The sequence below is a fragment of the Manacus candei genome, unplaced genomic scaffold, assembly GCF_025592945.1.
Source record: "Manacus candei isolate 608988 ecotype Guabito, Panama unplaced genomic scaffold, ASM2559294v1 h1tg000034l, whole genome shotgun sequence".
Lineage (NCBI taxonomy): Eukaryota > Metazoa > Chordata > Aves > Passeriformes > Pipridae > Manacus > Manacus candei.
Window position 1 is genome coordinate 618,165 of NW_026138082.1, and position 27,529 is coordinate 645,693.

Genomic DNA, 27,529 nt, shown 5'->3' on the forward strand with positions numbered 1-27,529 from the left:
CACAATTAACATACGGGTTGTCAGTGTCAGGTTATTCAAATCAGCCATGGCACCTGCTTCCAAAATTAAATGTGCACAGCTAGAGCTGGCTCTTTCAGCGTTCCCAAATCTCCAAATCACACCTCATCTCTCCTGAGCTATGGCCTTCCATCCCTCTCAGCAGTATTTGCTTTACTTTTCGTATGTCCAGATGGCCATGATCACTTATATCCTTCCTGAACTTCTCTGTGGTAATATGCAAAGGCTGAAAAATCACGCTGCAAGCACATGGAGCAAGGTTTGCTAAAATGCATGATTCCATGATTAGTCAGACTGCTGAAAAAACTGACACAGAAAGCAAGGATTTGAGGTCCCCTCCCTTGCAACTGGGTTTCAGAGATTACATGTACAGTCATAACATAGGAAACCCTTTTACCACAGTGCTATTGTATTGTGTTTTCCCCTCCAGAAGCCCTTCTGATATTTCACTGGCACCAGAGGGAATATTTCCATTAACAGACTCAGCCAGAAGTGAAGGATTCAGCACTCTGTCCTCTATGCAGCCTCACTGGCAACAGCTGGCATAGCACATGGGCGTTCCTGAAACAGCTCCCGCAGGACGTGCTGTGCTACACACAGAGCACTTCTAACATCAACAAAGTGAACAGGACTTCAGTGTGGCAAGGTGGCACATCACATCACCCACCACCACCCTTTTAGGACAGCTGTCTCCAAAATTATTACAATTAAGTTTCACTTTAACTGACACCAAAAACCTGGTTTTATTGTGCCCTTTAAACTTAAGGCAACTAGAGTAATTCTAGAAAGAGCAGGTGTAAGAAACTAGTCCAGAGAAGAACAGGGAAAGAAGAACCAACACCATTAGCTGTCTGGTATTTATTACTTTTTAATACAGAGAAGCCACAACAAAATATTCTCTAACAACACATGTAATTGATATCATAACCAATTATTTTAATTTCATCAACATTCATTTGCTATGTACATATTCTTCCATCTGCAAAAGTGCAATCCAAGAATGTCTCAACAAGGAACCTTTTGGACAAGTATATTTTCGAGGGGTTTTCTCACCAGTGGCCTTACAACATGTTTGTCCTTGGTTACCTGTTACAGCAAAGTGAAGAGTACATGGGGGGAAAAAGGGAAAAAAGAAAGAAATTGGGTTAGATGCCTCCCTAGTAGGAATATTCCCTATTTTCCCAATTAAACTCACGAATACACTGCTCACTACTGGAGATGTTAATGCAAATAGACTGTAGGATAGTCTATGGGCTGGCTACAGAACACTGTAGTTTTAATGACTCCGCAGCATTAGATGGAACAACAATTTTAGGCTGTTCACCTTGGTAGATGTCAAATTACACATCAGCATGTAAAAGATGTCCATTTGGTTAGTTATGGTCATCAGAATTTACTTGGAAACATCCTACTGATGGATGAAATAATTTTTACACATCCAAAATATGACATCTATCTAAATGCAAGCCTCTCCTATGGAAAGGAGAGTTAACTACTGGAAAGAAAAGCATTTGCACATGCAACTCCTATTACTATCACAAGGAGTAACGTGCACTTAAGGAGAGTAGAATGAACCTCCAAATCCAGAGATTTGGAGGTTTGGACTGTATTCTCGTTTACAAAACATATTTCAGGCAAATTTAATCTGACCACGGGTCAGCTTAAAAAAAACCACACAGCACCAGAAAAATGAAAGGTAATGAAGAATAAACTTTAGCCGAACAAGCAAAGCAAGCAGCTCCCTAGCTAGGGAAATAATTTCCCTTTTGACACATTTATAAGCTCATAACTACTTCCAATGCTTGTCAAGACAGAAAGCAAAGCCAATTGTGGTCTAGTTTAACCTCCAAAGTAGCCATTATGTCCCAAAGAAGTTACATTTGCCCTTCTACTTAGGCAAAACTCTCATGGTCAGAGGCAGGGGCTGACTCCTTGACTGTAATCTGCAGTTACAAAAAATACTGCATTTTGCAGTAACCCAAGAACAGGTTTCAGCACCAGCAAGAAGCAGGGAAAGCCTCTACAAATTAGGGACAATTTACTTTGGAGTGAAAGTTCAGAGGAATCTTTCTGTAGCTCAGATGGTTTCCATCAAGGATCATTTTTACAGTGCTACGTGTGCTGCTAGCCTCCAGTTGAGAGTGTTTTGCAAGAAAATAGGCATTTCCTCAAGCAGCAGGTAAGACTCACTTAACAACAGAATTAAAAGGAAAAGCTGATGGAGAACTAAACTGTTTTCTTGGATAGATTTGTATGTAAATCCTTGTCACTGCTAAGACTTAAAATACGCTTCTCCCTTCTCATTTTCTCAGTCTGCTCCATTCCTACTTTTGACTTGGATATACTGTACAATCTCCCATACACTTGTGTTTTTAAAGCTGGCCAAATTCCCTTTCCTCCACATCTACTCATTCTCGATTGTCACACATACATGTTTAGAGAGACATCTAAGAACTTAAAAGAACAGAATTATAAATTAAGCTACTCTAAGGGAAGCAAGTGAACAAGCATCTAGGACTCCAGATACCACTTCTCCCCTACCATGTGCATTGTACAGTGACACCTCCCCTCATCAGTGCACAAAAAAGTGGGTGCACAATGCCATTAGCCTATGTGGGAAGTAACACCCTAGATTCCCGGCATGTGTGACTGGCACTCAAGACCGAACACTAGAGGAAGAAATGTATCCTTTAATGTTTCTCATTACAGGAGCTTTGTCTTTGCTGCATGATTTCAGGCTGCTAGGGCAGTCTAGCCATTGTCTGTCTGGTGTGATTCTCATGGTACTGCCAGTAAATGCAACTCCAAGTTTGTTGGCCACCCTAACTCCATGAGCCTGCTCAGTGCACCATCAAAGCTGAAGAGCTCATCCTTCCCAAGGAGTTAATCCAAATTATAATTTATTGCCCTCCATAAGGGAAGTCTACACTGCACAGCTAATTAGGTTTTATCTCCTAGAAACCTTCTTCCATCCCAGGTATGCCCAGGCCAGCTCCTGCTCCTATGAACAATTTTTACAGTGCTGGTCCCACTGCAACTGGGCTTGGTGTAACGTTGTGGTAGCCATGGGACAGTGTTAGAAGTCTCTCAAAGTCCTTCCCATAATTCTCCTTGAAGAGGAAACAGGGGACAACTGAACAAAACCCAAGGATGTGCTGCAGACCCAAAACCAAGCTCAGGAGCGGTGACTGAAGGAGAAGAGCACCAGTGAAGAAGGCTACCACAGCCTGCTAACACTGCTGTTTAGACTAGCAATGGATCACATGAGCTGGGTGGCTTTTAAGGACATAACCACTCAAGTTAGCAGTAAGTCACTTGTGCCCACGTAAACCCTCTGTGCAACTTGAGTATTACTCAAAGAGTAGCTAATGCTAAAACAACCTAATTCTGCAGTGAAGATAGCCAGGAAATAAAACCGTGAACTTGGCATTTTTACACTCAAAGAAATATGGGTATTCAGCTTGAGTTTTATGTGCATGTCCATTTCTTAACTTAGCAGAAAGCATAATTCCCAGTCCAATACAGGAAAAACTTTCTTGGCCTCTGACTTTTTTGTTTCTTTCCCAGTGCGGCAGAGTATCAGGGCCATTTTCAAGACCGTGATTTTGACAGATACATTCTTTAAAAAGATTCTAATTTGGAAAACAAAAAAACTTAAGAAAAAAAAAATCCCATCTCGTAAAAAGAAACAACCCCCAAACTTCTCAAGTGGACAAACACGTCATAAATACACTACAAAGAAAAGCAAAAAAACCAAACCTCCCGTAAGTCTCAACTGATTTGAGAAACCAAGCAAAAGAATAATGACCTATTTTAAAAAAATTTATTTAAGCAAAGGAGAAATGGGAATCAAGAAACAACAACTGCAGAGTCTACAGGGCCAAACTCTCTGATACAAATTCACTGCCTAATGCAGTCTGTTATGTACAGCACAGAGGCATGTAGAAAGTAAATATGCTAAGTTTGCTTTCTTAAAATGTCTCCACGTTTTTAGATCCTAAACTGAACACAATTCTGAAATATGAAGATGCAGCAATTAATTGTTTTAAAAAGTGATGTCATGTTTTGTACTCAGTACCTCTCAGCTCTTACAGATCTGAGGGCCCAGATCCCACTTCATGGTTCTCCTTCCACATCAGTCACACCAGTCTAGAGCAGGCAGCAAAGCCTCAGCCCCAGCAGGCACGTACAAACACATACCCACTCAGCTCAGCCAGTTCCTTCTCTAAAATGTCTGTGAAGAAATACCTTTAAATAAAGCATTTTAAGATCTCCAGCTTGTTTTGGTATGAGCAGATGACCCAGCTGGGCACATGACAGCCCCGTTGGAAGCAGCACTATTGCCATGAGGGCAGTGGACATCAAACACACATAGCAGGAAGATGCTATGCCAAAACAAAAAACCTCATTCAAGATTGCATCTGCTGGCATAATTTACATTCACTTGTCATGATACCCTAGTTTACTCCTGTTTTGGGAAATCTGAAAGAAAGCCTGCTGAGGGGACTGGTAGGACTAGCAGCATAGAGCCAGCTCCGGCGCCTGTGAGGACCGATTAAAAGGCTGAATGAATTCAGCACTAACAGAACCATTTCTTTCCAAGGATTTCCCATTTTCACCAAGCTGGAGGAACGACCCTACACAACTACCCATTTTTCAACTGGACATATTTCTCTGTCCTGTATGTCTCCCCATACCCTTGCTATAAACTGTATTACAATTATACAAAAAAATAAACCCAAATCATTTTTAGCTGATCTTTACCCCATACTTGGGGTATATTCAAAGGCCATTAAATTGGCTTGCCTCCAACCTTCACAGAGATCATGTCAGGAGGATTCTGGTTTTAACGACATATATATATATATATATACATATTAATATGTACACTGACAAAGAAGCTGCTCTTTCAGTTAGAAAAGAAACTAAATTTCATCACAGAATGAATCCTATAAAAAGATATGTAATAAAGTTGAAATACCCATAAAATAGCTATTACTAAAGCAAAGCTTTCGTCAATAAGCCTCCAAAACTTTAAATGAAGAAAATGGCTTCACGAAGTGGTAGTCTAGATTTCCACAGTGAGGACACTGCTGGACATTGCTGTATTCAGAAAAATACTGCATGCCAATCCGTACATCTATTACTGGCTTCCCACAGTGCTTGCAGTTCAGTCGAGCCTGCAAACAACAAACAAACAAAAAACACTTTTTAAACAACCAAACTCACCTCTGGAAAACGAAGGTGCCAGAGGCAGCCCCTTGCCCTCCCCAGCAGGAGAATGGGTCAGTCAGGAAATTGGCAGTAATGGGATCTGCTAGCAAGGACATTCCTCACCTGGACTGGTAACTCACAGGTATGCACCATATATTTCACATTAAATATCACCACCAAATTCTGGAGAGTAGGTCAAGTCCCATTCTGACTGACGAGAGGCAGAGAATTTCAAGGTTTGTGTACACAAATGATTGTTTTGTTTTGCCTAATCTCTGAACCAATTCCTCAATCTCCAGCACAAGAAGTGCTGTCTCAATAAATTATTAATGAAGCCCCAAAGCACAGAGAGAAATTTTATATTTGTGCCACAATTCAACCATTTCAGCTGACACTTGAACATCATCTGTCCGTGAAATATATAAGCATTTTAATCCTTTGGCTTAACAAATGTATAACTCAATCTACTTTATCAGCAGAACATGATATTGTTGTCACCTTAAGTAGTTATTTAACCATTTGTAATACTTATCAGGATACACAAACTAAACCTCACTTCAAGCACAAAAACTATTCTACAAAATCAACTGAGAAAAAAGCAACATTAACTGGGTGGATATGAGAAATTAAAGGTCAAAGGTGAGGACAGACAGAGCCATTAATATTCAGCTGTTACAAAAAAGTGAGTCTTCAGAAGGAATCTAGCTGAGAAATACAGCCCATCTGATGTAAAGAAAGCAACAGGCAGCATGAAAGCTCAGCAGGTCTTTCAGCAGAAGCAGAAGGGATTTGAGATTGTAAAGGAGTTTAAGAGTAAAGGTAGCAAAAGAGCAAGGGTCTGAGCTGTACTGTAGCTTAACCTTACAGCCCAATACGCTAATGAAAGCTTCAGCTCTTCACTGAAATGAACAAAAAAGTATTGTCTATGGCCACCTTGATTTAAGGGATTTTCCTGGATGAGGAGAGGAGGAAATTATTAAAGTACTATTCCTGTTGAGACCAGACTCAAAAAGAAACTAATCAACAGCTTCACAGCCATCTGTTCTGCTTGAAAAGCAGAAATTCTAAGAAATACAATCTATTAGATTATGAATTTTTATTAATTTCTTAACCAAAATGTTTTCTCCTTTGCTGCTGTCCAGCACATCAGTTAAGTCTTAGTAACCTGACAGAGGCTTTATTCTTCATGTAAATTTGTGGTGTAGAATTAAATATTTTGAAATAATGCATGAAATTATTCAAAATAAAATCAGCAAGGCAATTTGGAGTTAAATCATATACCATATTTAAATGTCATTCCTCTGTATGCATGGAATCACCTGTAACAATCATGGTGAAACAATAATGTGTATTATCTGGCAACTACAGTCACTGCAGTTAATTACTTTATAATCAGTTCTGATACCATGTACTGTCACACTGTCCATTAATCACGTAATTAAGGGTCTCAATGAGCTCTTAATTCTTGTATTATACATTCTACAGAAGTAATTCAGATTTAAAGTTGCTACCTTTTACAAAGATAGCAAGTCAGCATCAGTGTTTTATCTTTAAAAGTCCCTAGTTTTTAAAGTTAAATTTTCAAGAAACACTAAATTTGGAGGCAGAGTATCTGGCTGTAGTTATAACTGGCTATCAATGTCATCTTAACTAGCAGCAGAAACACCACCTGTCTTTAGAGCAACGCATTTTCGTAAATATGTTAGATTTAAAATAAATTGCCATTTTTCATATTGACAAAATGGTATTTTAGATTGCTCTTAAGTACGCACATCACCACGAAGTGAGCACAGTTTGAACATGTGCATCTCTGCGAGGCTCCTGCCCTAACCTACCAACAACACCTCTGTGTCCGAGCATCTGGAGCGGACCACTGAGATCATTCCCTGACAAATGCTTTTTTTGCAGCTGTCTACCCCTACCTGCACAGCAGAAATGCTCTGTCCATCACAAAGACAATTCTCTTGAATGCTAACTAACCTGCTGTCTTGGGCACATGTCTACTCTGGAGTAGCCCCAAGCCTTGGATCTTCCTCACTCAAGGTATAGATTAGGTGAGCATTTAATAAAAACTACGTTGCTTCAGGCTGTGGTGGATGAAGCACCATCACCAGTGTCAGTCATAGCAAAGATTAAGGAGAGCTGAGTAATCTCCAAGCATAAAGACAGTTTAGACCTTTCTGTTCCCTTGGAGCTTTTTTGCTACAATTATGATAAAACATGATTTATGAACTAAAAAAATCTGAAAACATGAAACAGCTGCTGAAAATGTGGATTATATCTGATGCTAGTGATGCGGCACTGGATTTAATAGCAAATGCATTTAAGGGGGCTTTTTTTAAAACCAAAAGTATTAACCATTGACCATTGCAATGCCTTTTGTCTAGCTATAGGCTGTTGTACCTCTTAAGACAAAGGGACATGGACCCAGCCAGCTTTCTTGTATTCCACTCATAGGTACAGACTGCAAAAGAAGGATGGAAGGAGGAAAGGGAGAAGAGATACACAAACCTTGACTTTATCATCATCAGCAATTTCACCTTAGAGTCTTATTTATGTATAGTACTAACCTGACAACAGGGAGATGCTGCCAGAATATCGTAGGTATACATAGTTCCCAGCTGATGCCAGCTTCCATCCCATCGGGACTTGCACTTGATGCAGATAATTTTGTGAACCCCTTCTAAGCAGTCTACACAAACAGCATAGAGGTGCATAAGCCTTCCTGTGGACAGGAAAGACATATCTTCATGAGACAAATCAGAAGATTAAAAGAGACACATTTTCTGCAATGTGCTATCTGATCTTTAGTGACACAAATCACACCTTTTTTTTTTTCCTTTATAAAGGATGAATGATAAAAGTATAAAAAGCTTCTCTATGGGAAATACATAGGATTTGACTAAAGCTATTTTCCATGCATGCAGAACTCAGGAATTAGTCATCACCCTGCCCACTCTCCCTTCCATCATTTGCTGGTAGAACTTAGCAAAATATTTTATAAAAGGAATTGCTAAACCTCCAAGAACAGATGCCAGGTTAAGCTGTAAGATCAGCTGCTGTGTTTCCAAAACCAGGATTTTGCCCTCGCTTCATCCCCACCTGACAGAAGAAGTGAAGTGCTGAAGTTTATTAGCAAACTTGGTACAGATTCATTTCACAACTTGCCAGAATCTTCCAGCAAAGAGGGAACTAAGGATCTAATCCCCACAGAAAAAGCAACAGTTAAAAGAGTCATTTTTTTCATGTATTTTCTTCTGACCATTCATTAAGAATATTTAAAAACATTACGTATTACACATACAGAGTTTAACATGCCATGAACTATGAATATATTGAGCTCTATCATGACTTTAGGCTCTGTATGCACAATGACTTTCAAAGCCTGAGTTATATTTATTTTCAAAAAATCAAGTGTTTCAGACTTGGAAATCAAATATTTTCACTACGTACATGTGATTAAAATCACTAATGCAAAATCTGAGATCAAATTTCACAAAAAACAAAAAAACCCTACACAGATTACAAAGATCTGGCACACAGATTATTATGCCTGATTTGTAATGACTAAATTGATTTGTAGTTTAATAGTTGGTTATTAGAAGTGGGCTGACATAGAGTACTAATTCTGTAACATACCATATTTTGCACTGCTAGAAAATACAAAGCTAAGCAGTACTGCAGTTACAGATCAGCAACATAACAGGACTGTGTATAATATGTGTTCATTTTGGATTGCAATTTGTGCTCTTTAGCATCAAAGTACAGAACACATCACAAACTGTAATTTAACAGACACACATCCTGTATCTCTTCTAGACATATGGGAACAAAATATTAATAATTTATGATTAGTCTATATCAGACATTTCTGAAATTAATAGTTTGGGTTTTAGCTTGTTTTGGTTTTTTAAGCCAACTATTTTAGAAAAACAAGAAGAAAAAATAGACTCTTCTTAAAATATATATACTAAGTAAACATGCTAGTATGAGCTGGTAAAAATTGAGTTATTCCACACTGGCATAATTGGCTTTAGAAAACGTGATGCAATGAGACTAAAGCGCAAATATAATAAACTCTGTTCCTAAAGCAAGCACTTGACATTGGTGATGTTCAAATAATTCCACACACAGAAGTTGGGTTGTGCCAGAAGATACATAACTTTCCCCATCTGAGGTTATGCACTGTTTCTGCACATTAAGATACTACGTTTCCCTATCACTTAATTTTCAGGATCCTTGTTATAAAGGAAACAAGGCACCTGGTATCTTAAACCCACCTGAAATAAAAGAAGTAATTTGATGTACTTAAAAGAAAATAACAGTCTGGAACAGCACCTTACAGCTTAAAAATTTCATTTCAAAGCGCACTTCTGACAATAAACCATTTCACCCAGGACAAGGAGGTAAAAATTTTAACAATTAATTATTCACAGCAACTTGTCTGAGCAGGTTTTTCAGATATATCATCCAACAGTTAAAAAGTAATTAATTACAAAAAGTAAAATTTCACAGAGTTTCATTCTTAGTGGCAAACATTAACAAATGATGAGTTACATTATTACTAAACCAGCTATTAGTACTGATAAAATGACAAGCACCTTGTGCTTGACTCCCCACCAAAGCAAATAAGCATTGTTATCTCATATACGTATATTCTGTTTATCCTGGAACTTTTTTAGCATGTATATTTGCCTATTGTTTTTTCTCCTTGAACTATATTAGGCAAGACAGAAACAATAATGTCAGCATGAATACAGTTCAGCGATTTAGTGCACAGTGATTTAAGGAAAGGAAAAAAATAAAATACAAAGTTTGTTGAGCAAAGGAATGTTACGTAACATATGACAGTGCATGGGATATAAAAAAATTTATTAAAAGGTGAGAAACTTCAATGTTAAAATACCTCTCATTAATCACTTACCAACACACTTTTCAACATATAATTCTATGCTTCTGAACTCCAAACTATGAATACTCTGACTTATTTTAGCCATGCTGTCTGCCAGTAGGCTGCAGGACAGGCATGTCTAGCTATATACCACCTGATCACTTAGTTCGAGCCTTCAGGAAGAGCTGAAGCTCATGCTAGCCCACATTCATTTGTTTCTCTAGGAGAAAAAAAACACATGCCTTGGTCTCATCTCAGAGCTGAGACATGATGAGGACACAGTTCAAACAGGTAGCAGTTTGGAAATAAGTCTAAAACCCTCACTACTATACTGCTGCTTCAACCTACCATCCTAAAAGCTTACCTTTACTATGTCCAACCTCTCCAGGCCAGTGTTAACATAGGTCAGACTATAGTCTTTTCCATATGAAAAAAATAACAGTTTGCTACAAAACAAAACCGATATTCTCTGGTCTGAAAGCAAATGAGAGGCACCTCACCCTCATCAGTGGTACAAATACAACTTTCACCCATGCTACAGCACTGCACTTTTAAAATTAAAAGGTTGATGTGTATCTTGGAGTAAAGTTCACGACAGATAAAGGAGCATGCAAAACAGACTGGCTGGAAAACATTCCCATGGTCTACCTAGAAATCAGATAAGAAATCTTTTAGTTGTAAACACAAACACAAGGCATGGACGTTCCTACAGAGTATTTGCTTTCTGTAATTCCTTCTAAGTGTTTCAATTTGATCCACGCGAGTACTTTGGACATTACTTTAGGCTTTACTGAACTCCTTAAAAATGCAGAATAGGGATGAAAATCTATAATGGAGGGGGACAGGGCACAGAAGGCAGTTCCATCATTTAATGAAACCTAGCATGACTGACAGACAACCTGTACCTTGAAGGTGACAGGGAACATCATATTCAATCTCATCATGTCTTGATGGGCTAAGGAATAGGGTCCCATCCACCAGCGGAAACTGTTCAAACACTGGCAGCGCCCTGTGGCATAGAGCACAGTTTACAACGTTCCTGTGGCTGGCACTGAGAGCAGCAAGGATGAACTTCCGAAGGTCCTCCCCTTGGCCCACCTGGGCATCGTCTTCCATCCGCACATGGAAAGTATTCAATTTATGCCTGGGGATGTGAGTGAGCAGCTCAGATAGATCGAGCCTTCTCAAAAACTGCACAGGAGCATCGAAGTGTCCTGACCTATGTGCTTGCAAGCCAGCTGCCCCATAATCAAAATGTGCATTCCTGAACATGCCCCCACCAGCCATGTTCTTCTTATGAGGCTCCAGGTGAATGGCGTTCTTCAAAAACTCTCCCAAGTATCGCGAGGAACGAGGCCCACTGAAGTGTGTGGGGGCAAGAATAGAGTAGCCAGTGGGCGGGGACTGGCCAGGAGAGACACAAGGTGAACGAACGGCGTAGCTGCCACCCATCACACCCTTCTCTTGGGAGTTCTGCCTGTCCATCGAGTGCCTTCGCTGGAGGTCATTACTCAAGCCTTTCTGGGGCTTGTTGGCCGGCCTGCCCTTTTTGGCCTCCTCTGTTGACTCTGCCATGGACCTTCCCGTACTCTTCTCCAACACTGATTTCTTCTTCTTATCATCCTGCATTCGCTTCACCTGGTACCAGTCAGTGTCCTTCTTTAAATGACCCTGCCCACACCGACAGGAGCAAAAGCGAAAAGCCAGGTCATATCCCTTCTTGGTCCACATGTTTTGGCGACACTGCTTTTCGTTCCAGCTCCTGGCTCTGCCGATGCAATTGAACTGGACGAGGATGCTGCTTTCCCACTCGTAGAAGCACTGAAGGTGCATCCAAGTGCTGTAAGGACAATGCTCATTGTTGCATATAACCTTCTGGTAGTCATCCTTCTCCAGGTCCACTGGCCTTCCAAAGCTACAGATCAGTGGAGTAGCACAAGGAGCTTCTGTGGAAGATAAAACAGATACATTAATAACTTAATAGTCTATTTATTGCAATACTTTTTTAAAGACCATGACAAACACACAAGTTCTTATGGCCCATATTACTGAGGGGCCACAAGCACTACCTCTGAGTCAGTGCAAAAAGCAGTATTTTCCAAAAAGAGTTAAGCATGTGAAAGGAGATATGGAAATGCAGGAATAAAGAAACAAAACAACATCACAGTGTGTTTAGTATTCAAAACCAAAACACCTCACAAGCATTAGCCCTCCTCAAGCGTTTGCAGATACTGTTTCAAGACCTTAAGAAGCAAGCAGAAAGCTTTGTGAATGTTTCTGGAGGGTTGCTTTGAAGCCTGAGAGGCCACATGGAGAGAACACTGTTTGAAAAACAAGTAAGCAATACAGCGCAGCTCCACAATCACAGGGAGAGGCAGGAATTGATCTTTTCTTTGGGACTGAGCAAGAGACAACAGCTAGGGAGAGGAGGAAGCAGACTACTTTGAAAAGCAAGACAAACAGCTTATATTCCTAGTACAGAAAGGAGGGCCTTCATTACATTGCTTAGGCAAATACAGACTATGTCATCACCAGTGACATCCTGGATAGCTAAATTTCACAAACCAAACACTTCTGCAGCACCAACAGGTTAAAAAAAACAAATGCCACATGGTCTTTTATCATCAAAGTAGCAGCTTTTGCTATACCATTGAGCAAACAACAGTTTACTTCAATCATCTCCTGGCAACAAAGTCAGCTTTTACACAAAAAATGTTCTACAAAAATATGTTCTGCATTTATTGACTCATGACATTTTCTGGTCCTTCAAAAATACCCAGGACTACATATGACTCCCACTGCTGGCTGCTCTGTTGCAGCTGGGAGGCACAAAAGGGGCCGGAAATTTTCTATTGCAGTTTCTGTATGAACTTTTTAGATGCTTATTCAAGTATTACAAATATTTCTTCTCTGTATTTGTCTTCCTAATTCCTCCACTTGTCATGATCCTCTTCTTATGAATCCCGTAGTAAAACAAGCTTTAGCAAATATTCATGACTTCTGATTTCTTTCTAGAAATTTATGATTTATTACAATTTGCTAAAAAAACTTTAGATCCATACTTGGAAAAGGTAATCTCATCACTTACACGTGGTCATTACAAGTAACTTTGCTGACCTGATTCAGGATTTCTTAGCCACAACTACTGCAGCAGGAAAAGCCACTACGGCTGTCTGGAATTTAGTTCAGAAGGAACCACCTTCAGAAGCTGATTTCAGAGAGGATGGGGTAGATTTAGATAAATAATTTGAGACAGTACAGGGAGCCATAAGGGAATGGAATCCATCATATCCGACTGTGGCATACACTGGTATTCATTTATCCATTTTTAATACTCTACAATAGCAAACATATATAAGGTACAAAGGCTGTTGTGGTAGCATACAAATTGTTTGATCTGGGGAGAATCAAATGTGACAGAATATATTGCCAGATTGCAAATGTGGTTTCTGACTCCTGCGACCTATAGAGGCAAAGATGCCCCGACCATTAAAGTAATCACTAGACCAACTCAGGGTAGCACCACACAGCTCAACAAATTCTTTGGCAGTTGGAGGAAATGCTGGATCGAGAGACAGAAAGAAAATACTGATCCAACATGGCTGTCAGGCTGCCTTTTAACCTCTGTATGGCTGCATTCAAATACTAGTAGACTCCTTCAGGGTATTCCATAGTCAAGTGCTGCCTCACCCCATGTACACAACACAGCACAGCTCCCTGCTGTTTCCCTGCCTCAGCTAGAGTTCCAAGATCTACAGCAGAGGTACAGAGAGCCTTGTTGAGAGAGACAGTCATGATCCAGGTTTTTTTTCCTTAGGACCTTAAATTTCTATCTGATAAGCAGGGAAAAAAAACATCGCTTGGTTGCACTGTTTTTAATCCCATTCTTATCACTGCTAGCATAAATAATACGATGTAATTTGAAGTGGAATAATAGGTTTTACACTGCTACGTTTACTTTTACTCAGACTCTAAGTAACAGACACACTACCCATCATCACCTGTCCTCCAGCAGCAATACACGTGATGTTTTACAAGGGATCTTTACCACACTAGGTGTTTTGCTCCTTCCCAACAAGTTTTTGTAAAATGCTATAAACAAACAAAATCTTCAAGGTTACCTTCAGTAAATTCAAGATTACTGTATCTCTTAAGACTATTTATTTACACAGAAGAAACAGGCACAAATAGCACAAAAAAACCTCTCCTGAGCCACTCCCTGGAAGATGCCACATCCTTCACCTCATTTCTTGGCCTCTGCTTCTAATGCCAGAAGTGGACCAATTGCACGGAGAATTTTCTGCAACACTTTTCCTTCAAGGACTCGCCTACAAACTGTAAGCAAAGCACACTGCCAAAAACTGTCTTTTAAAGCAGAAAAAGCCTATTTCATTTCAAAATATGGATATGTTCAGTCATTAAAAACACATTACCAAACTGGAGAGAACATAGACGAGAGAGGCTTTCCCTAGGGACTTTTCGGAGGTTCCTTCTATACCAGAGGTACTAACATGAACAATTCTCACTTATGCATTTCCTGTATTCATCTATTTTGATACATGTTCCTTATCACCACTGCAAGGAGGCAGGAAAGGAAGAACATGCCAAAAATCCACTTGTACTCTCCCCATGTTTCGGATAGTAAATGTTCTAACAATTGCAGGTATAATTATGGCTGACAGCTGAGAAAGTTACTATACAGAGAAGTCTAGAACTGAATGAAGACCCTACACTTGTTCATCCATACTGGCATAGTTAACTGACTAAAAAAAGTGTTTTCTTGATTAGCCTTTGAACATATTTTTTGTTTTGTACACAAAAACATATGATCTCTAGCCCCCTGAGAAGTTTACAGACTCTTCACTATGTGGCAAAAAAATGAAATTAATAAGTGACTGAAATATAAAAAAAATTACCACAGCCCATGATTTCCACAGAACACGTTCACAATTATTCATTATGATCATGTACTGGGTGTCTAGAGGCTAATGTAAGGGCAACTTTCAACATATTTTTTTTCCCTTTTCCTAGTTGGTCAATGGAAGTATACTGTGGAATGAGATCTTTTCCAGCTTCTTGAGAACTTACAGATGTCAGACTACCTGAGGAACCTCCCATACAGCATAACTATGAACAAAAAAAAGCTTCAAGTTTTGGACAGTGATGTCTTCTTCAACATTTAAGTTAACTAGATGATTACTAAGTTTTCAGACATTACCTCACCTGATCTTCTATCTACCCAGTGTGAATTGGCTGGTCACTTAATCACCATAGCAAAAGCAGGTCTAGAGCAGCTGGAAGAAAGCAAGAGAATGAAAAAGTCTTCCCCCTTCCAAAAGACACCAGTGAATTGTTAAACTGTGGCACTGAGATCACTTTGGAAACCATCGTTGCTAAGAGGAGAAGTTGGTCTCTACTCAGCTCTTCTGGGCACTCCCCTGACACTTCACTACTGTCACTTTAGCAGCGTAAGAAATACTCGGTAGAAAACTAACAGGTCTCTCTGCTGTGCTGCCATGCTCCACAGCACGGTTTTGCGCCATGCCAGTCAAAGCACCTGCCTTCACTGATACAGATTTGCTATTATGAAGTCTGCTCGTTTGCAGAAGGCCTTGATTGAACTACAGCAGTATTTCCACAAGAGAAACTGAAGAGCCCAGAATGGCTAATTAAAATTGTCTCAGTAGAAAGTTCTACCACCTCTGTAGTATCCCTGTATTTAAGAAAGCAAAAAACTCCACTACCTGAAAAGCATACGGAAGCCTCAAGCCAACATTTGGTTCTGCCTAACATTTCCATTTCCAGCAGGTCTATCTGTACAAAACAGACTGTACAGGACTGAACATCCCTTGCAGACTTCTCTCCATCCATGTCTCCTGCCAAACATAACCATGCCACATGTTCCTGCATGAAGAATAAATGAGAAACAGAAAACAGCTATTTTTGTGCAACTTTCCCAGTTCACGGCAACAGATATGACTTAAGAGCAAAAGAGACAGCATTCAGATCAGTATGGGAGCCACTTTTTAGCAAATGTGAAGACCTGTTTCCATCAGTTCACATCCTCGAAAGTGGTCTGGGCTATTTAATCACCATTTTATAGATGAGACAGAACGTTTATTACAATACTACAAAACTTTCAAAATTCTTGTTATCAAGCCCTTGTACTTCCCATAACTAAAAATGTCAAGAGAGATGATAATGGGGAGTAAATAGAAATTCACAAGGCCAAACTGCCCATCTACACCTGCAGCCCCAAGCTGGTTTGTCATCTAAATATAATCTGCTTCCAAGTAGTAACTCAACAGGTTTCTGGTTTCCAAAGTTATGAAACTGAACTTCAGGAAAAATGAAAGATTACCTGGTATGAGAGCAGTATCCATTATTCCAGCTGCCCCTTCTAAAAGAATGCCAAAATAATGATAAAAGAACTTCTATTTAACTCTCAGTTTCAAGATGCATTTTACAGCCTAAGAGAACAAAGCAAGACAGAGTACAATTTTGTGTAGTGGAACAGCTTCAGTGTAGGCTGTCAAGTTGCAACTACAGGCGCATGCTGCTTCTTTCCAGAAGTTATGTTTCCACATAAAAAAAAACAGGTTTTCTCATATTCCTCTGTAATGATTTGGAACAGTAATTCTGAAAATAGTTGCAAGGAGCAGTACATAAATTTCTTCAAAAACAGATGTGACATACAATATTCCACACAAACATACATTTGAGCAAAGACAGCTCATTGTTTAAACAAGGTTGTGTTTTATGTTTGACAGAACTACCACAAAATTAACTTTTCTTTCAAAAACGAGGACATGACAGAAGACTGCAAGGAAGCTGGAATGGGTTGTTTGGCTTTTTCTCAGCTTTTCTGTTCAGGTTTATAAACATCAGTAAAAGCCAGGAACAGAAACAGACATCTGAGATAAACCTCTTTCAACAAAAAAACGCCCACATGAACTGGTTTCTACCTTTTAATAAAAAAGAGAGGGGGTATATGAAGACCATCCTTCCCATTTCATGACCCAAATCAAAGCAGCAGAACAACGGCTGCCTGAGGAACTTCCCCCGGTGAAGTAAATTGAGGAGAATGTTGTTTACTTCTGTTTACACATCCATCATAAAACCAAAGTTGCATCCAGCAAGCCAAATGTAATGATTCCATGGCTTCAGTTTCATGACTGCTCTCATTTGTTCCAAGTCCTCCGTGTAGATGCCTAAAGCAAAATTGGCTCTTCCCCCGCCATGCTCCCACATTATCTATTGTGTTAAGCACCAGAGTTTTTCAGTCAGTGGACAGAAACACATAATTATTTCCCATACTCGTCAGCACAGGTTTCAGCTCACTGCACAGACTTGCCATTGCTGGTAAAGCTCAAGGGAGGTGTTAAACATGTGAGGCTGGGAGCAGAGGAGAGGGAAGTGCAGTGGCTGCTGGAAAAGGCAGCCCTACTGTCACCTTAAAACAATTGTCAGGCAACAGGAGGTTGTTATGGGTCTGGAAAAAGTAATCATCAAAAAAAAAAAAAAAAAGGTAAGGTCTTGGCACCAGATCAGTTGCAAGACATTTACTATGACTTGCTCTTGGTCTACCGTTACTCTACCATCTCATCACCTATGCCAAGGACACTTTATTTGCCAGCACATTACGTAGGCCAGAGGGGTATCTGTGGGATACATACTTTGCAAATCAAGCACTTTAACCTCTACTCTGCTTTCCCATGAACACTGCTCTCTTCACAACCCTACACACTAGGAATTGTTCACTCTGCCAGTGTGAACCAGAGCTGAGTCATTCCTGCAGAAGGTTACTCCCTACCAACCATCTGCAAGAATCTTCTGAATTTCCTCTGCCATCAGCAGCATAGCTTTATTTTAATTGAAGTCACACAATACTACTGTGCTAATACTGTAATGCAGCTATAATATAGAAAATAAATCACCACCACAACAACAAAACAGACAGAAACAGAAACTTGAACTAATTGTTTGCTTGGTTGAACCCTGGAATACAATCTAATATTAAAAAGATTATCAAGATGTGATAAAATGGTATTGCCATACCCATAACTGGCTAAACAGTACAAATCATATGGCAATATAGAAATGATCAACCACCTTCTTGAGAGCCTGAATGCAGCAGAAGAATAGAATGAGAAAAAATATTTCCCAAGTGGATCCAAAAGGCAGGCTTGGATCTTCAGTGAAGCAACAGCAAACAACAACTAACAAACAGTAAGAGAAGTCTTTCAGAATAGTTTAGCTCACTGCTTATATTTGTAACATTCACTGATGATAAGTGATGTGTCTTCAAAACTTCTTAAGCAATTGTGATGGTTTCAGTCTAGGCCTTCCTGGAAACCAGCTTGTAACCAGGAAGGAACTGGGAAGGTGACCAAGGAAGTATTCCATGCTATTCCTTTACGTAACCTAGGGTATAAATAAGGCATTGATAAGAGAGTTCGCTCTCTTCTCTTCCGGCGAGGTTGGAGAACGGTGGTCCCTGTCTGGGCCTGGCTTATCTGGAGCTGAGGCCTACAGTAACTGCTGTTATCGGCCACGCGTGAGGGGGGAGTGCTGGGCCGCGTCCGGACGTACTGCTTTCTTTCAAGGGAAGTGGTGAGCTCTTGCCAATCCTTCAGCTTTGCTGGGTTTTTAGATTGTGTGGATCTGTTTTATTATTTGCCCCTTTTCACCCTATTTTATCCTATTCCCTTCTCCCTTCCCCCCTCTTCCCTTCGACTTCGGGAAGCTATTTGGGGTCATAGATTTATATATATAATTCTCATTGTATATCTCTGTTTTATACATAATATATATATATTTTGGCTAGAACTTTGGCTGCCTGGTTTTTCGTTTTTTTTCCTTCCCTCTCTGGGAAGGAGACCCTGTTGTTGAGTTTCGGAGATTTGGTAGGAAGCCAACTCCAAACTTGCACAGCAATCTTTACCAATTGATCAATATTAAAGCTTCCAATCAAGAGGGAAGGGAAAAAACAAGACAGTAGTATGTGGCAAGCTACCTTTAACACCAGCTTTCTTCTGTGTCATGAGACTCCCTCACACATTCTTGGAAAGAGAAGCTGAGGCTTCCATTTTCAGAGAGCAACAGACAGTGCCACTGACTCCAGACAACTCCTCATCACAAAGGCGGTCTGGCTGGTAGCTTTATACGCATAAGCACCTACGTACTGCCACTGAGGTGCCAATCTGGAGTTCAATCCTACCTTCAAGGACCAGGTAAGCTGCCAATCAATATTTATGCTCAGAAGGGTTTTAAGGAGAACAAAGCCATAAGCAGCCCAGCTCCTTCACATGCTTTACCCCCTGTGCAAGATGTCACTAATTCTATTAAGTGAGCAGTCACATGAAGTGATCACCTTCCCCTAGAAAGGATTTCAGGTAATTTGGAGCTGATAAACTCTGATTCATCTGGGAATTCAGATGGCAGGACTATCTCCATGCACTTCACCTATGCTAATTTCACACCTGGTCTCCAAGGGAATCTCTTCACAATAAAAAAATAAGAAGCCTAGAAACTATACAACAGTAGGAAGATGCCATGGAAATCATGAAGGCTTAACTCATACCTGCCACATTAACACCTTCTAACTTACAGCACAGCCTGACCTAATGGCTGTTTATGAAATCAGCAACTAACGTGTGATACGAAGTCAGTTATCTGAGGCTCTCATTCAACCACCCACTCCCAGCTAAGACATCACCTCACCAAAGTAAGGCAGAAAGTCAAGCACAAAACTGTACAAACTAAGGAGGATAGGCACTTACATCTGCACAATAATTTTGCAGTTTGTTTACACAGCCATCTGTGCTCCAAGCTGGACCAACTGCCTACACTGCTGAAATCCATCATATGAGAATTCACATGGTCTTGTACAAGTCACCATAATCTGCACAGTTATCATCTAGCCAACTTAGCCAGCTTCTTTGCATTTAATATGTTTCATCCAAATACACACAACAACTCCATCACCAGCTTTGGCTTTTGCTTAGGATGCGCAGGTCCTCTCTGCATAGGAGAAATCTTGCCCTGGCTTGTGCTGTAGTACCCTGAATTCAACTGAAAATATCTCCAATTCACCATACCAAAGAGAACAGACCTAAGCCTCTAGCTGTATCAGTACCAGAACAACTAAAGCCAATGCACTCCTGATACTCCCATGCGAACTCCAAGTTGGTTTAAAGAGGTCAGGCAACAACTGGTTCTACATCCCATATGCAATCGTGCCCTAGCCAGGAAGACTCCTTGCACTCCTCAGCATTGGGTGGATTTTTCTGGTGACCTCCACCGTGGTGAATGCAGAGATTAGTGACTATCTCAAGCCTGGTGGGCCTTAATGTGTTTTGAACATTGGCTATTGCTTAGTCTGCACATGAATCATCCTCACAGAAGAGCACTTCCAGCACTAAACCCTCTCATTTTAGTCTTCCAAGAGCTTTTAATAACTTGAACTGTTATAGAGAACTAACCTTGGCGCCTAAAGAAACAGACGTTTTAATAAGTAAAGTAAGACTCTAATGCACCTGCCTAGTAAGCTTTCAGCTGCAAACTCCAACTCATGCTGGGAATAAAGAGATAACCGTGGCATGCAGTAGATACCCTAATACCAAGTACAGATGTAAATGCTGCAGGCTGGACTCACCCAGACTGAGAGCCAGTTAGCCACCAGACCCAGTCCAAAAGCACGAGAAGGCAGAAGAGAAAAGAAAATAGGTTGAATCAAGTGGTATCAGCACCTCCTATAGTTTCAAGTCTGGGATGTTTTTGTCATTGGGCTATCCTTCCCAAGCTTCATTGTGACAGACTGTACTTTATTTCCCATGCTAAAGCCTAAAGAAGCTGGTAGAAACTCAGTGGGAAACAGGAGATGCAGTACCCAGCATCTCTGAAAGACAGCGGCTCCTGAGCAAGGAGCTGTTGGTTCCCATAGACGTCTCTCTCACGATGCTATGCTGGCTCTCAGCCCTGTCATGTACCGTCTTTGGCATCTGTGCAGTACACAGAAACCTCAACTGCACACTGTTCCCAAAACGGGTATCAGTAGCACAGAAGTGGAGGTTGAGAGTGCCAGACATACTCAAACAGCCAGGCTCTAAGAGAAGCTACCTCCTCTCCCAGCAGGCATTCAAGACAGGAACAACGGCAACATCCCCCTCAAGCCTGGGAAGGAGGACTGACAGATTCGGAGACAAAGATATGAAGGTTGAAGTGAATGCTCTCAAGATAAATGTCACTAAAATCTACCAGGAAATGCCAGTGCTCCACTCAAGATCCCACAAGCTTTCAAAATGGAATTACCCACTCCAGTGACTAGATTACTGCTTTGAGAGGCCTCTTTGAAATTACCTGAATTTCTACCAAAACTGTTAAAGAAAGCTCATGCCTAATGCTGTTATAATTTAGACACCTTGAAGATTAGCTGTAATCACAGAATCATAGAATCAACCAGATTGGAAAAGACCTCCAAGATCATCAAGTCCAACCCTTGATCCAACACCACCACGGTTACTAGACCATGGCACTAAGTGCCACATCCAGTCTCATCTTAAAAACCTCCAGGGATGGTGAATCTACCACCTCCCTGGGCAGCCCATTCCAATGTCTGATTACTCTCTCTGTAAAAACTTTTTCCTAATATTCAACCTAAACCTCCCCTGGCAGAATATTTTACTCTGAGCTGGATGCAAGGTTTACCTCAATTTTTTTCGCTCACACACGCTGCAGGAAAAAAAGCAGAGAAGGATGGATGCCTACCAGTCATGAAAGTACTTTAATCTCAAAGGATGTCTCAATATGCAAGGCTGTAAGCGAGGCTGAAGAAAACTTACAAATGACTCCAAGGACTAGAAATTGTTTTGTCACTACTTGTTAGATCACTGGGAGTAAGATATGGGATGAGTACAGACAAAGAAAGGAATCAGTTCAAAAACTGTACTTCCCTGTATGAAACAGAACAAACATCAAGCCTAACCCTTACTCATGAAAGTGCTACACTTGAGCAATGACTAACCACATGAACAGAGAATGCTGTCAGGTCACTGATAACCATTTTGATAGCAAATAACTTTAAAAAAAAACCTTAAATGGGTGTGTACGTGCTTGCATGAAAGAATAGTATTTGTGTTATTCATTAATAGCATAGACATGATTCCATTTGCAAAGATTTGCAGAACATGAACTATATTTGCTACCAAAGCATGTAATTGCATAGTTTTAAAAATTCTAAAACTAACATGAAAGTCCTTTCAAGCCTGATTTGCATTGAGACAGCAAAATTTGCATTCAATTGATTTCTGCAGTTAGACGAATGCAATGGAATTATGAAGCAAAATTATTTCCCTTTAGTAAATTAATAGGTATTAAATTCTGTAGTCACTGCAACAGAATAGAAACTTAATTTTCCAGGTGGCCTCACTGATATCAATGGGACTCCCTCAGGCTAAATAATCAGAAGGTGCCAATACTGAATATCATTAGAGTGCCAAACTGGAACTGAATGTTATACGCAGCAGGGAACATTTGACAGCAAATATTAATCCAGGCTTAAATATTACTACAATTCATGCTCTGAAAATACATTTTTAAATTAAACATTGCACTGACAAATTTTCTGGTCCTCTTTAACTATCCCACCTCCAGGATATAATTTCTGGTTTTTAGTAAATCAAAATCGCTGGCCAATCACAGTTTTCAACACATTAGTTACTGTTGTGCTGATTTTCTTCTTCGTACACTTGTTCTACGTTACCATTTTTATTTGAAAGTACATAAGTCTTAAAAATTTGTGAAACTTAGGTAAAGAGTGTTCAAATCTGACACAAATCTGACCACTGGCTGCTCCACCTGACAGCCCACCAAGTTTCCAGCTCTGACACTTGTGCAGTTTAAGGGCTGACCTATACCAGAAGGGGAAAACTATGGTCTTAAAACAGGTGGCCAGTATACTGTTAAAACAACAATTCAGGAACAGCTTTTTCATTGAATTTAATTAAGCTGGCTTTATTTAACCCCATGTTAAAGGATAAAATACAGGTAGGGAGAGCTAGCTTCTTTCTTTCTCTCATCTCTTCACAGCACCAGTGTTGGAGAGACCAGAGTGACAAGGACAAGGAGATGAAGCAGCAAGATGCTAAGATAGCAACCACTAAGTGGAGGAAGAGGACCTGGGTCTACTGGACAATGACACCAAGAATGGAAACCAGTCAAAGAAAATGGACAGAATAAAGAATTTTAGGGTCAGAAACAATAGCATGTGGAGACTAAAGCTAGAAGTTCAGAGGACAAAGGGATAAAACAGCTGGAGCTGATGGTGTAGGAGTGCCCAGCCTCAGCATGGCAGGAACAGAACAGGAATTTGCTACTCAGAGCCTCAGACCTGAAAGTAAACCCCATCGATCATTGTCCTCTTCTGCTGATTAGGGCAAAGTATCCACAAAATGTTACACTTCTTTATGTCTACAGATGAAGGGAACCAACTACTGCCATCAGGAATGCTGGTGTCAATGAGGTCGCACAATCCTATGCAGCTGCTGGCATAACGTTACATGATAACCACTCAGATTTTTCGGTTTGGTTATGAAAAGTAACCCAGAAAGCCATCAAGAAAACTAAAAACATTTTAGAAACATTATTCAATCACTCTAAAGACAAGGACTCTAAGAAATGAGGCTTTCTGTGACACCACATCTCAGTCTCCCTGTACACTATGATACTGTTAAACTAGTCTACCCACACCCCACACTTCTCTCTCCCACAACCTGTGCCTCATTCAATGCAGAAAATGACCACTCCTTTCATCAAGAAAGATTACTCTATTATATACAGATTTCCTGCTTGGTCTAACTGAAGGGAGAGGAATGAAAGGCACAGCCACAGAATGTGAATCCTCTTTCTAGGCATCATCCCAATACCTGCTAAGAAATCACAGTGCAAGACGGAGAAAAGCCATCACATCTGTCAGTGGTTATGCTCTCTGTCTTCCTGATTCCCACGTACGACTGTAGAACCCTTCGAGCACAATTTGATTTCTGAACACGCAAAAATTAAAACATCACAACAACAACAACAAAAAAGCATAAACAGAGGCCCTCTTGGGGCAAGGGAAAAGCTGGTATTTCTCAGATATCATGCCAAAAACTGAATGATAGTTTGAGGGAAAATTGTGCAGGGATTGAAGCAAAATTTATCAAAAAGTAAAAGGGAACAATTTTCCACTGTAAAGGGGTGCTGTAACAGCAGTTCTCTACTACATAGCACCACTAGTCAGAGCTGCACGGATAAGCCCAGAGAAAATTAGAAAATTCTGTTTCATTATGGCACATGGGTGGGGGCAGAAATAATACATGGAACATAGAATGAACTCTGAAAACTTAAAAAACCCCATATCCGAATCACTATTTCTTCGTGAGTGAAGCAGAGTCCTGATGTGACTGCATAATTAGACTGTCATACTGACACCATGATGCAAAGCCAAGGTTTGCACAGACATTTTCAATTATTAAATCTGATGCTTTCATCTCTGCATACTTCTGTCTTGTCACATTAATGAAAGAAAACAGGCTATGTTATTATGACCATCCCTTGCTTTTCCAGGGTAAAGATAGAGTAGGAGACCGAAGAGACCAGGTATATGCAAATTACTCTAGAACAGCATATGGTGACAATGCAGGAGAGAAGAATGAGCCTGGGGATCCACAGCACCAGTGAACCTGGGTAGCAGGAGTCACAGCATGAAGCTGCACAATCCAAAAGCAGCACGATGAAGAGCTTCCCTGCACCCAGCACACTTAATCCGCAACCCAGATAGTCTCCCATGAATAAGTGAGGCTTGATTGTGTACAGAACTCTGTTAACCTCACCACTCACTGCAGCAGGCCACATCCTCCATAAACTGCTTAGTGATCAGGCAACCCTAAAGTGAACAGCCTCTTACAAATGTCTTGAGTCTAGTAACGGGCTAGTTGTCTCCAAGGCCATGGCTACAGTACAGAGCTTCATTTCAGATTCATTGGTTTTGAAGACTTCAGGGAATCCATTATCATCATCTAATCTTTTCCTCGCATATGAGAGCCAGATTCCTAATTCTGTAGCATGTCAGGAACAGTTTCTCCTTTCATCTCCTGAACCAAAACTGTTGAAAGCTTTGGACTTACCAGTGAGAATACAATTCACGAAACTTACAGCTCAGGATTATCTGATGGGCAGTAGCCAGTGTAAAATAAAGCTAGCAACCACATCTACTCCTCCAGCCTTTATGATTATCTGAAAAGAAAGGTACGAGTAGATGCAATGATCCTGTCAAGGCAAGGATCAGGTGTGCTGACCAGGCACTTACAGCAAATGTCAAAGCTGATGTTGTACATCTGTTGGGAGGGGGAAAAAAACGGGGAGGGGAGGGACTTGGCAAAATAGTCAAGGATGTTTCTGAACACTGAAGTCATACAGAAGCAGGGAGAGAGAATAAAGGAGCACCTCAGGTTAGCTCTCAAACAGGCAAGTCTCAACTTCCGAGGAAGATGGCCAGCACAGAGGAAGGATACGTCAGGCACCTGGCACACACAGTCTCACAGCTGAAGAAGACTAACAACCTGTCCAGCTAGAGAGGTGGACCACCACCCAGTGTTCAGTGGCATCACCTTCTGGGGCATCTGCAGATGGAACACCATCTCATTATCCACAGGCAAAAAGCCACACCAGAAATGCACCTCTGCTGCCACTTGTGCTTGAGCAAAAAAATTTCCAAACACTGCTTTTCCCCATCTAAATGAAAGCCAGCGGTGCCATGTATGAGACATCACCTGCAAAGTGAACGTTGGACACCATAATGAAGTTATGATAAAAATGCTCTAGAAATTCTCTAGCTCCTGGTAACCTTTCTTTTTCTTTTTTTCCCCCGTTGTTCACTCACTTAAAGCAAACAGTAAAGAAAAAGACCAAAACAAACCGAAAAAGGAAATTCTAAGCATTCTCCATGATTCTCTGGAGTAAGTAATACTCTTACAAAAGCAGTCTGGCAAACACCCTGTAAGCTGAAGTGATTCGTAATTAATTGCTACTATTTCCAAGGAAAAGTTTCCATTAAATAATACACAGGAATCAGACATCTTGAAAACCAAACTATGGCTCTTGAAACTGCCTTTGTGGCTAAAAGCAGCCAAGGCAAAACTACCACCACATAAAAGCAGCCAAGGCAAAACTACCACCACAAAGCATAGAACCAATTGTAGCTACCCTCTCACTTTTTGTAAAGCATCAAGAGTAAGAAGCTGACATCCAACTTGGGAAAGGAAAAAAGTCAAGAGTAGGGACTCCATGCCACAGTTTGTAAACCTAGCAGCAGACCTAAGAGGTGGAGTTTTTTTGGCTCAGCAAAAAGTGTAATAAAATCCTCGCCTGCCTTTAGTTTTAGCCTGACGTATCCTTTTACAGTAAAACAAACACGAATAGCAACGCAAGTTTCTGCAAGAAAACACCTTACCAAAATTGCTCCGAACCAAAACTCAACCCACCGACCAAAAGCACCATAAAATGGTTGATGAAAAAGTGAGTACGTTACCCTGACAAACCCAACTGCTGTACAACGGCAAACGAAACGGACCGAAAGGCAGGACTCCATTTTCAATCGTGATGAAATAAAGCGGGGATTTTTCAATTGAGCACCGAATCCGACGAGCGGCGGCCGCTGCCGGCAGGCGCTGCGCCTCCCGCCCGCCGGGGATGCGCTCTGCCCGCGGACCGCGCTCCCGGGCCGGCGGCCCCTGCCACCCAAGGTTACGGCCCACGGTGCAGCGGGGCCGCTTTCGGTGCGGCCGCCTTCAGGGACACCGGGCGGGGACACCCCGGCGCGCAGCCCCCGCCCCGCCGCGCGCTCCGGGGAGATCCCGCCGGCAGCAGCCGCGCAGGGCCGCGGGCGACACCGCCCTCCGCCCCGGGCACCCGCCCGCACGTCCCCTCCCGCCAGGCGCGCCCCCGCTCCGCGGGTCCCCCCGCGCCGCACCCCGGGTCCCCGCCGCCGCCTGCGCCACCGCGGGAGGCCGCGGGGCCCGGCCCTGCCGCTCACCGCTCTTGACGTCTCCGGGCGCCGCGCCGCCCGCGGCCGCCGATCCGCCTGCCCCGCCGCACCCTCCGCCGCCGCCGCCCGCGGCCGCCGCTCCGGCTCCGCCACCTGAGGCACCGCCGCCCGCCGCCGCCGCGGCTCCGCCGCCCGTCGCCGCCCCGTTCTCCTGCTCGTCGCCGCTGCTGTTGGCGCGCTTGTTCTTCTTGCCCTTGCCGCCCTTCTGGTTCGGCATCGCGGGCCCGGCCGCCGCCGCGGCGGGGCGGGCGGGCGGCGGCGGCTGCAGAAGGCGCCGCCGCCGCTACCTCCGGCTCATGGCGGGGCCGCGGCGGCCGCGC

General features: G+C 41.7%; 1 protein-coding gene across 3 annotated transcripts; it reads right to left on the reverse strand.

Moving 5' to 3' along the window:
- Nucleotides 1–861: 861 nt before the first annotated feature.
- On the reverse strand, nt 862–27,529 carry HECA (hdc homolog, cell cycle regulator). Of its 3 annotated transcripts, none has more exons than XM_051792453.1 (5): nt 27,198–27,529; nt 11,029–12,069; nt 7,803–7,957; nt 5,157–5,198; nt 862–1,104 (listed from the first exon to the last, which is right to left on the reverse strand). In XM_051792453.1, exons 1-5 carry the CDS (start codon nt 27,424–27,426, stop codon nt 1,024–1,026), a joined length of 1,548 nt encoding a protein of 515 aa, XP_051648413.1. In that variant the 5' UTR covers nt 27,427–27,529; the 3' UTR covers nt 862–1,023. The 3 variants fall into 3 exon arrangements, with proteins under 3 accessions (XP_051648413.1, XP_051648412.1, XP_051648411.1); XM_051792452.1 differs by having other exon boundaries at nt 5,000–5,198; nt 27,198–27,526; XM_051792451.1 differs by lacking the exon at nt 862–1,104 and having other exon boundaries at nt 3,828–5,198; nt 27,198–27,526.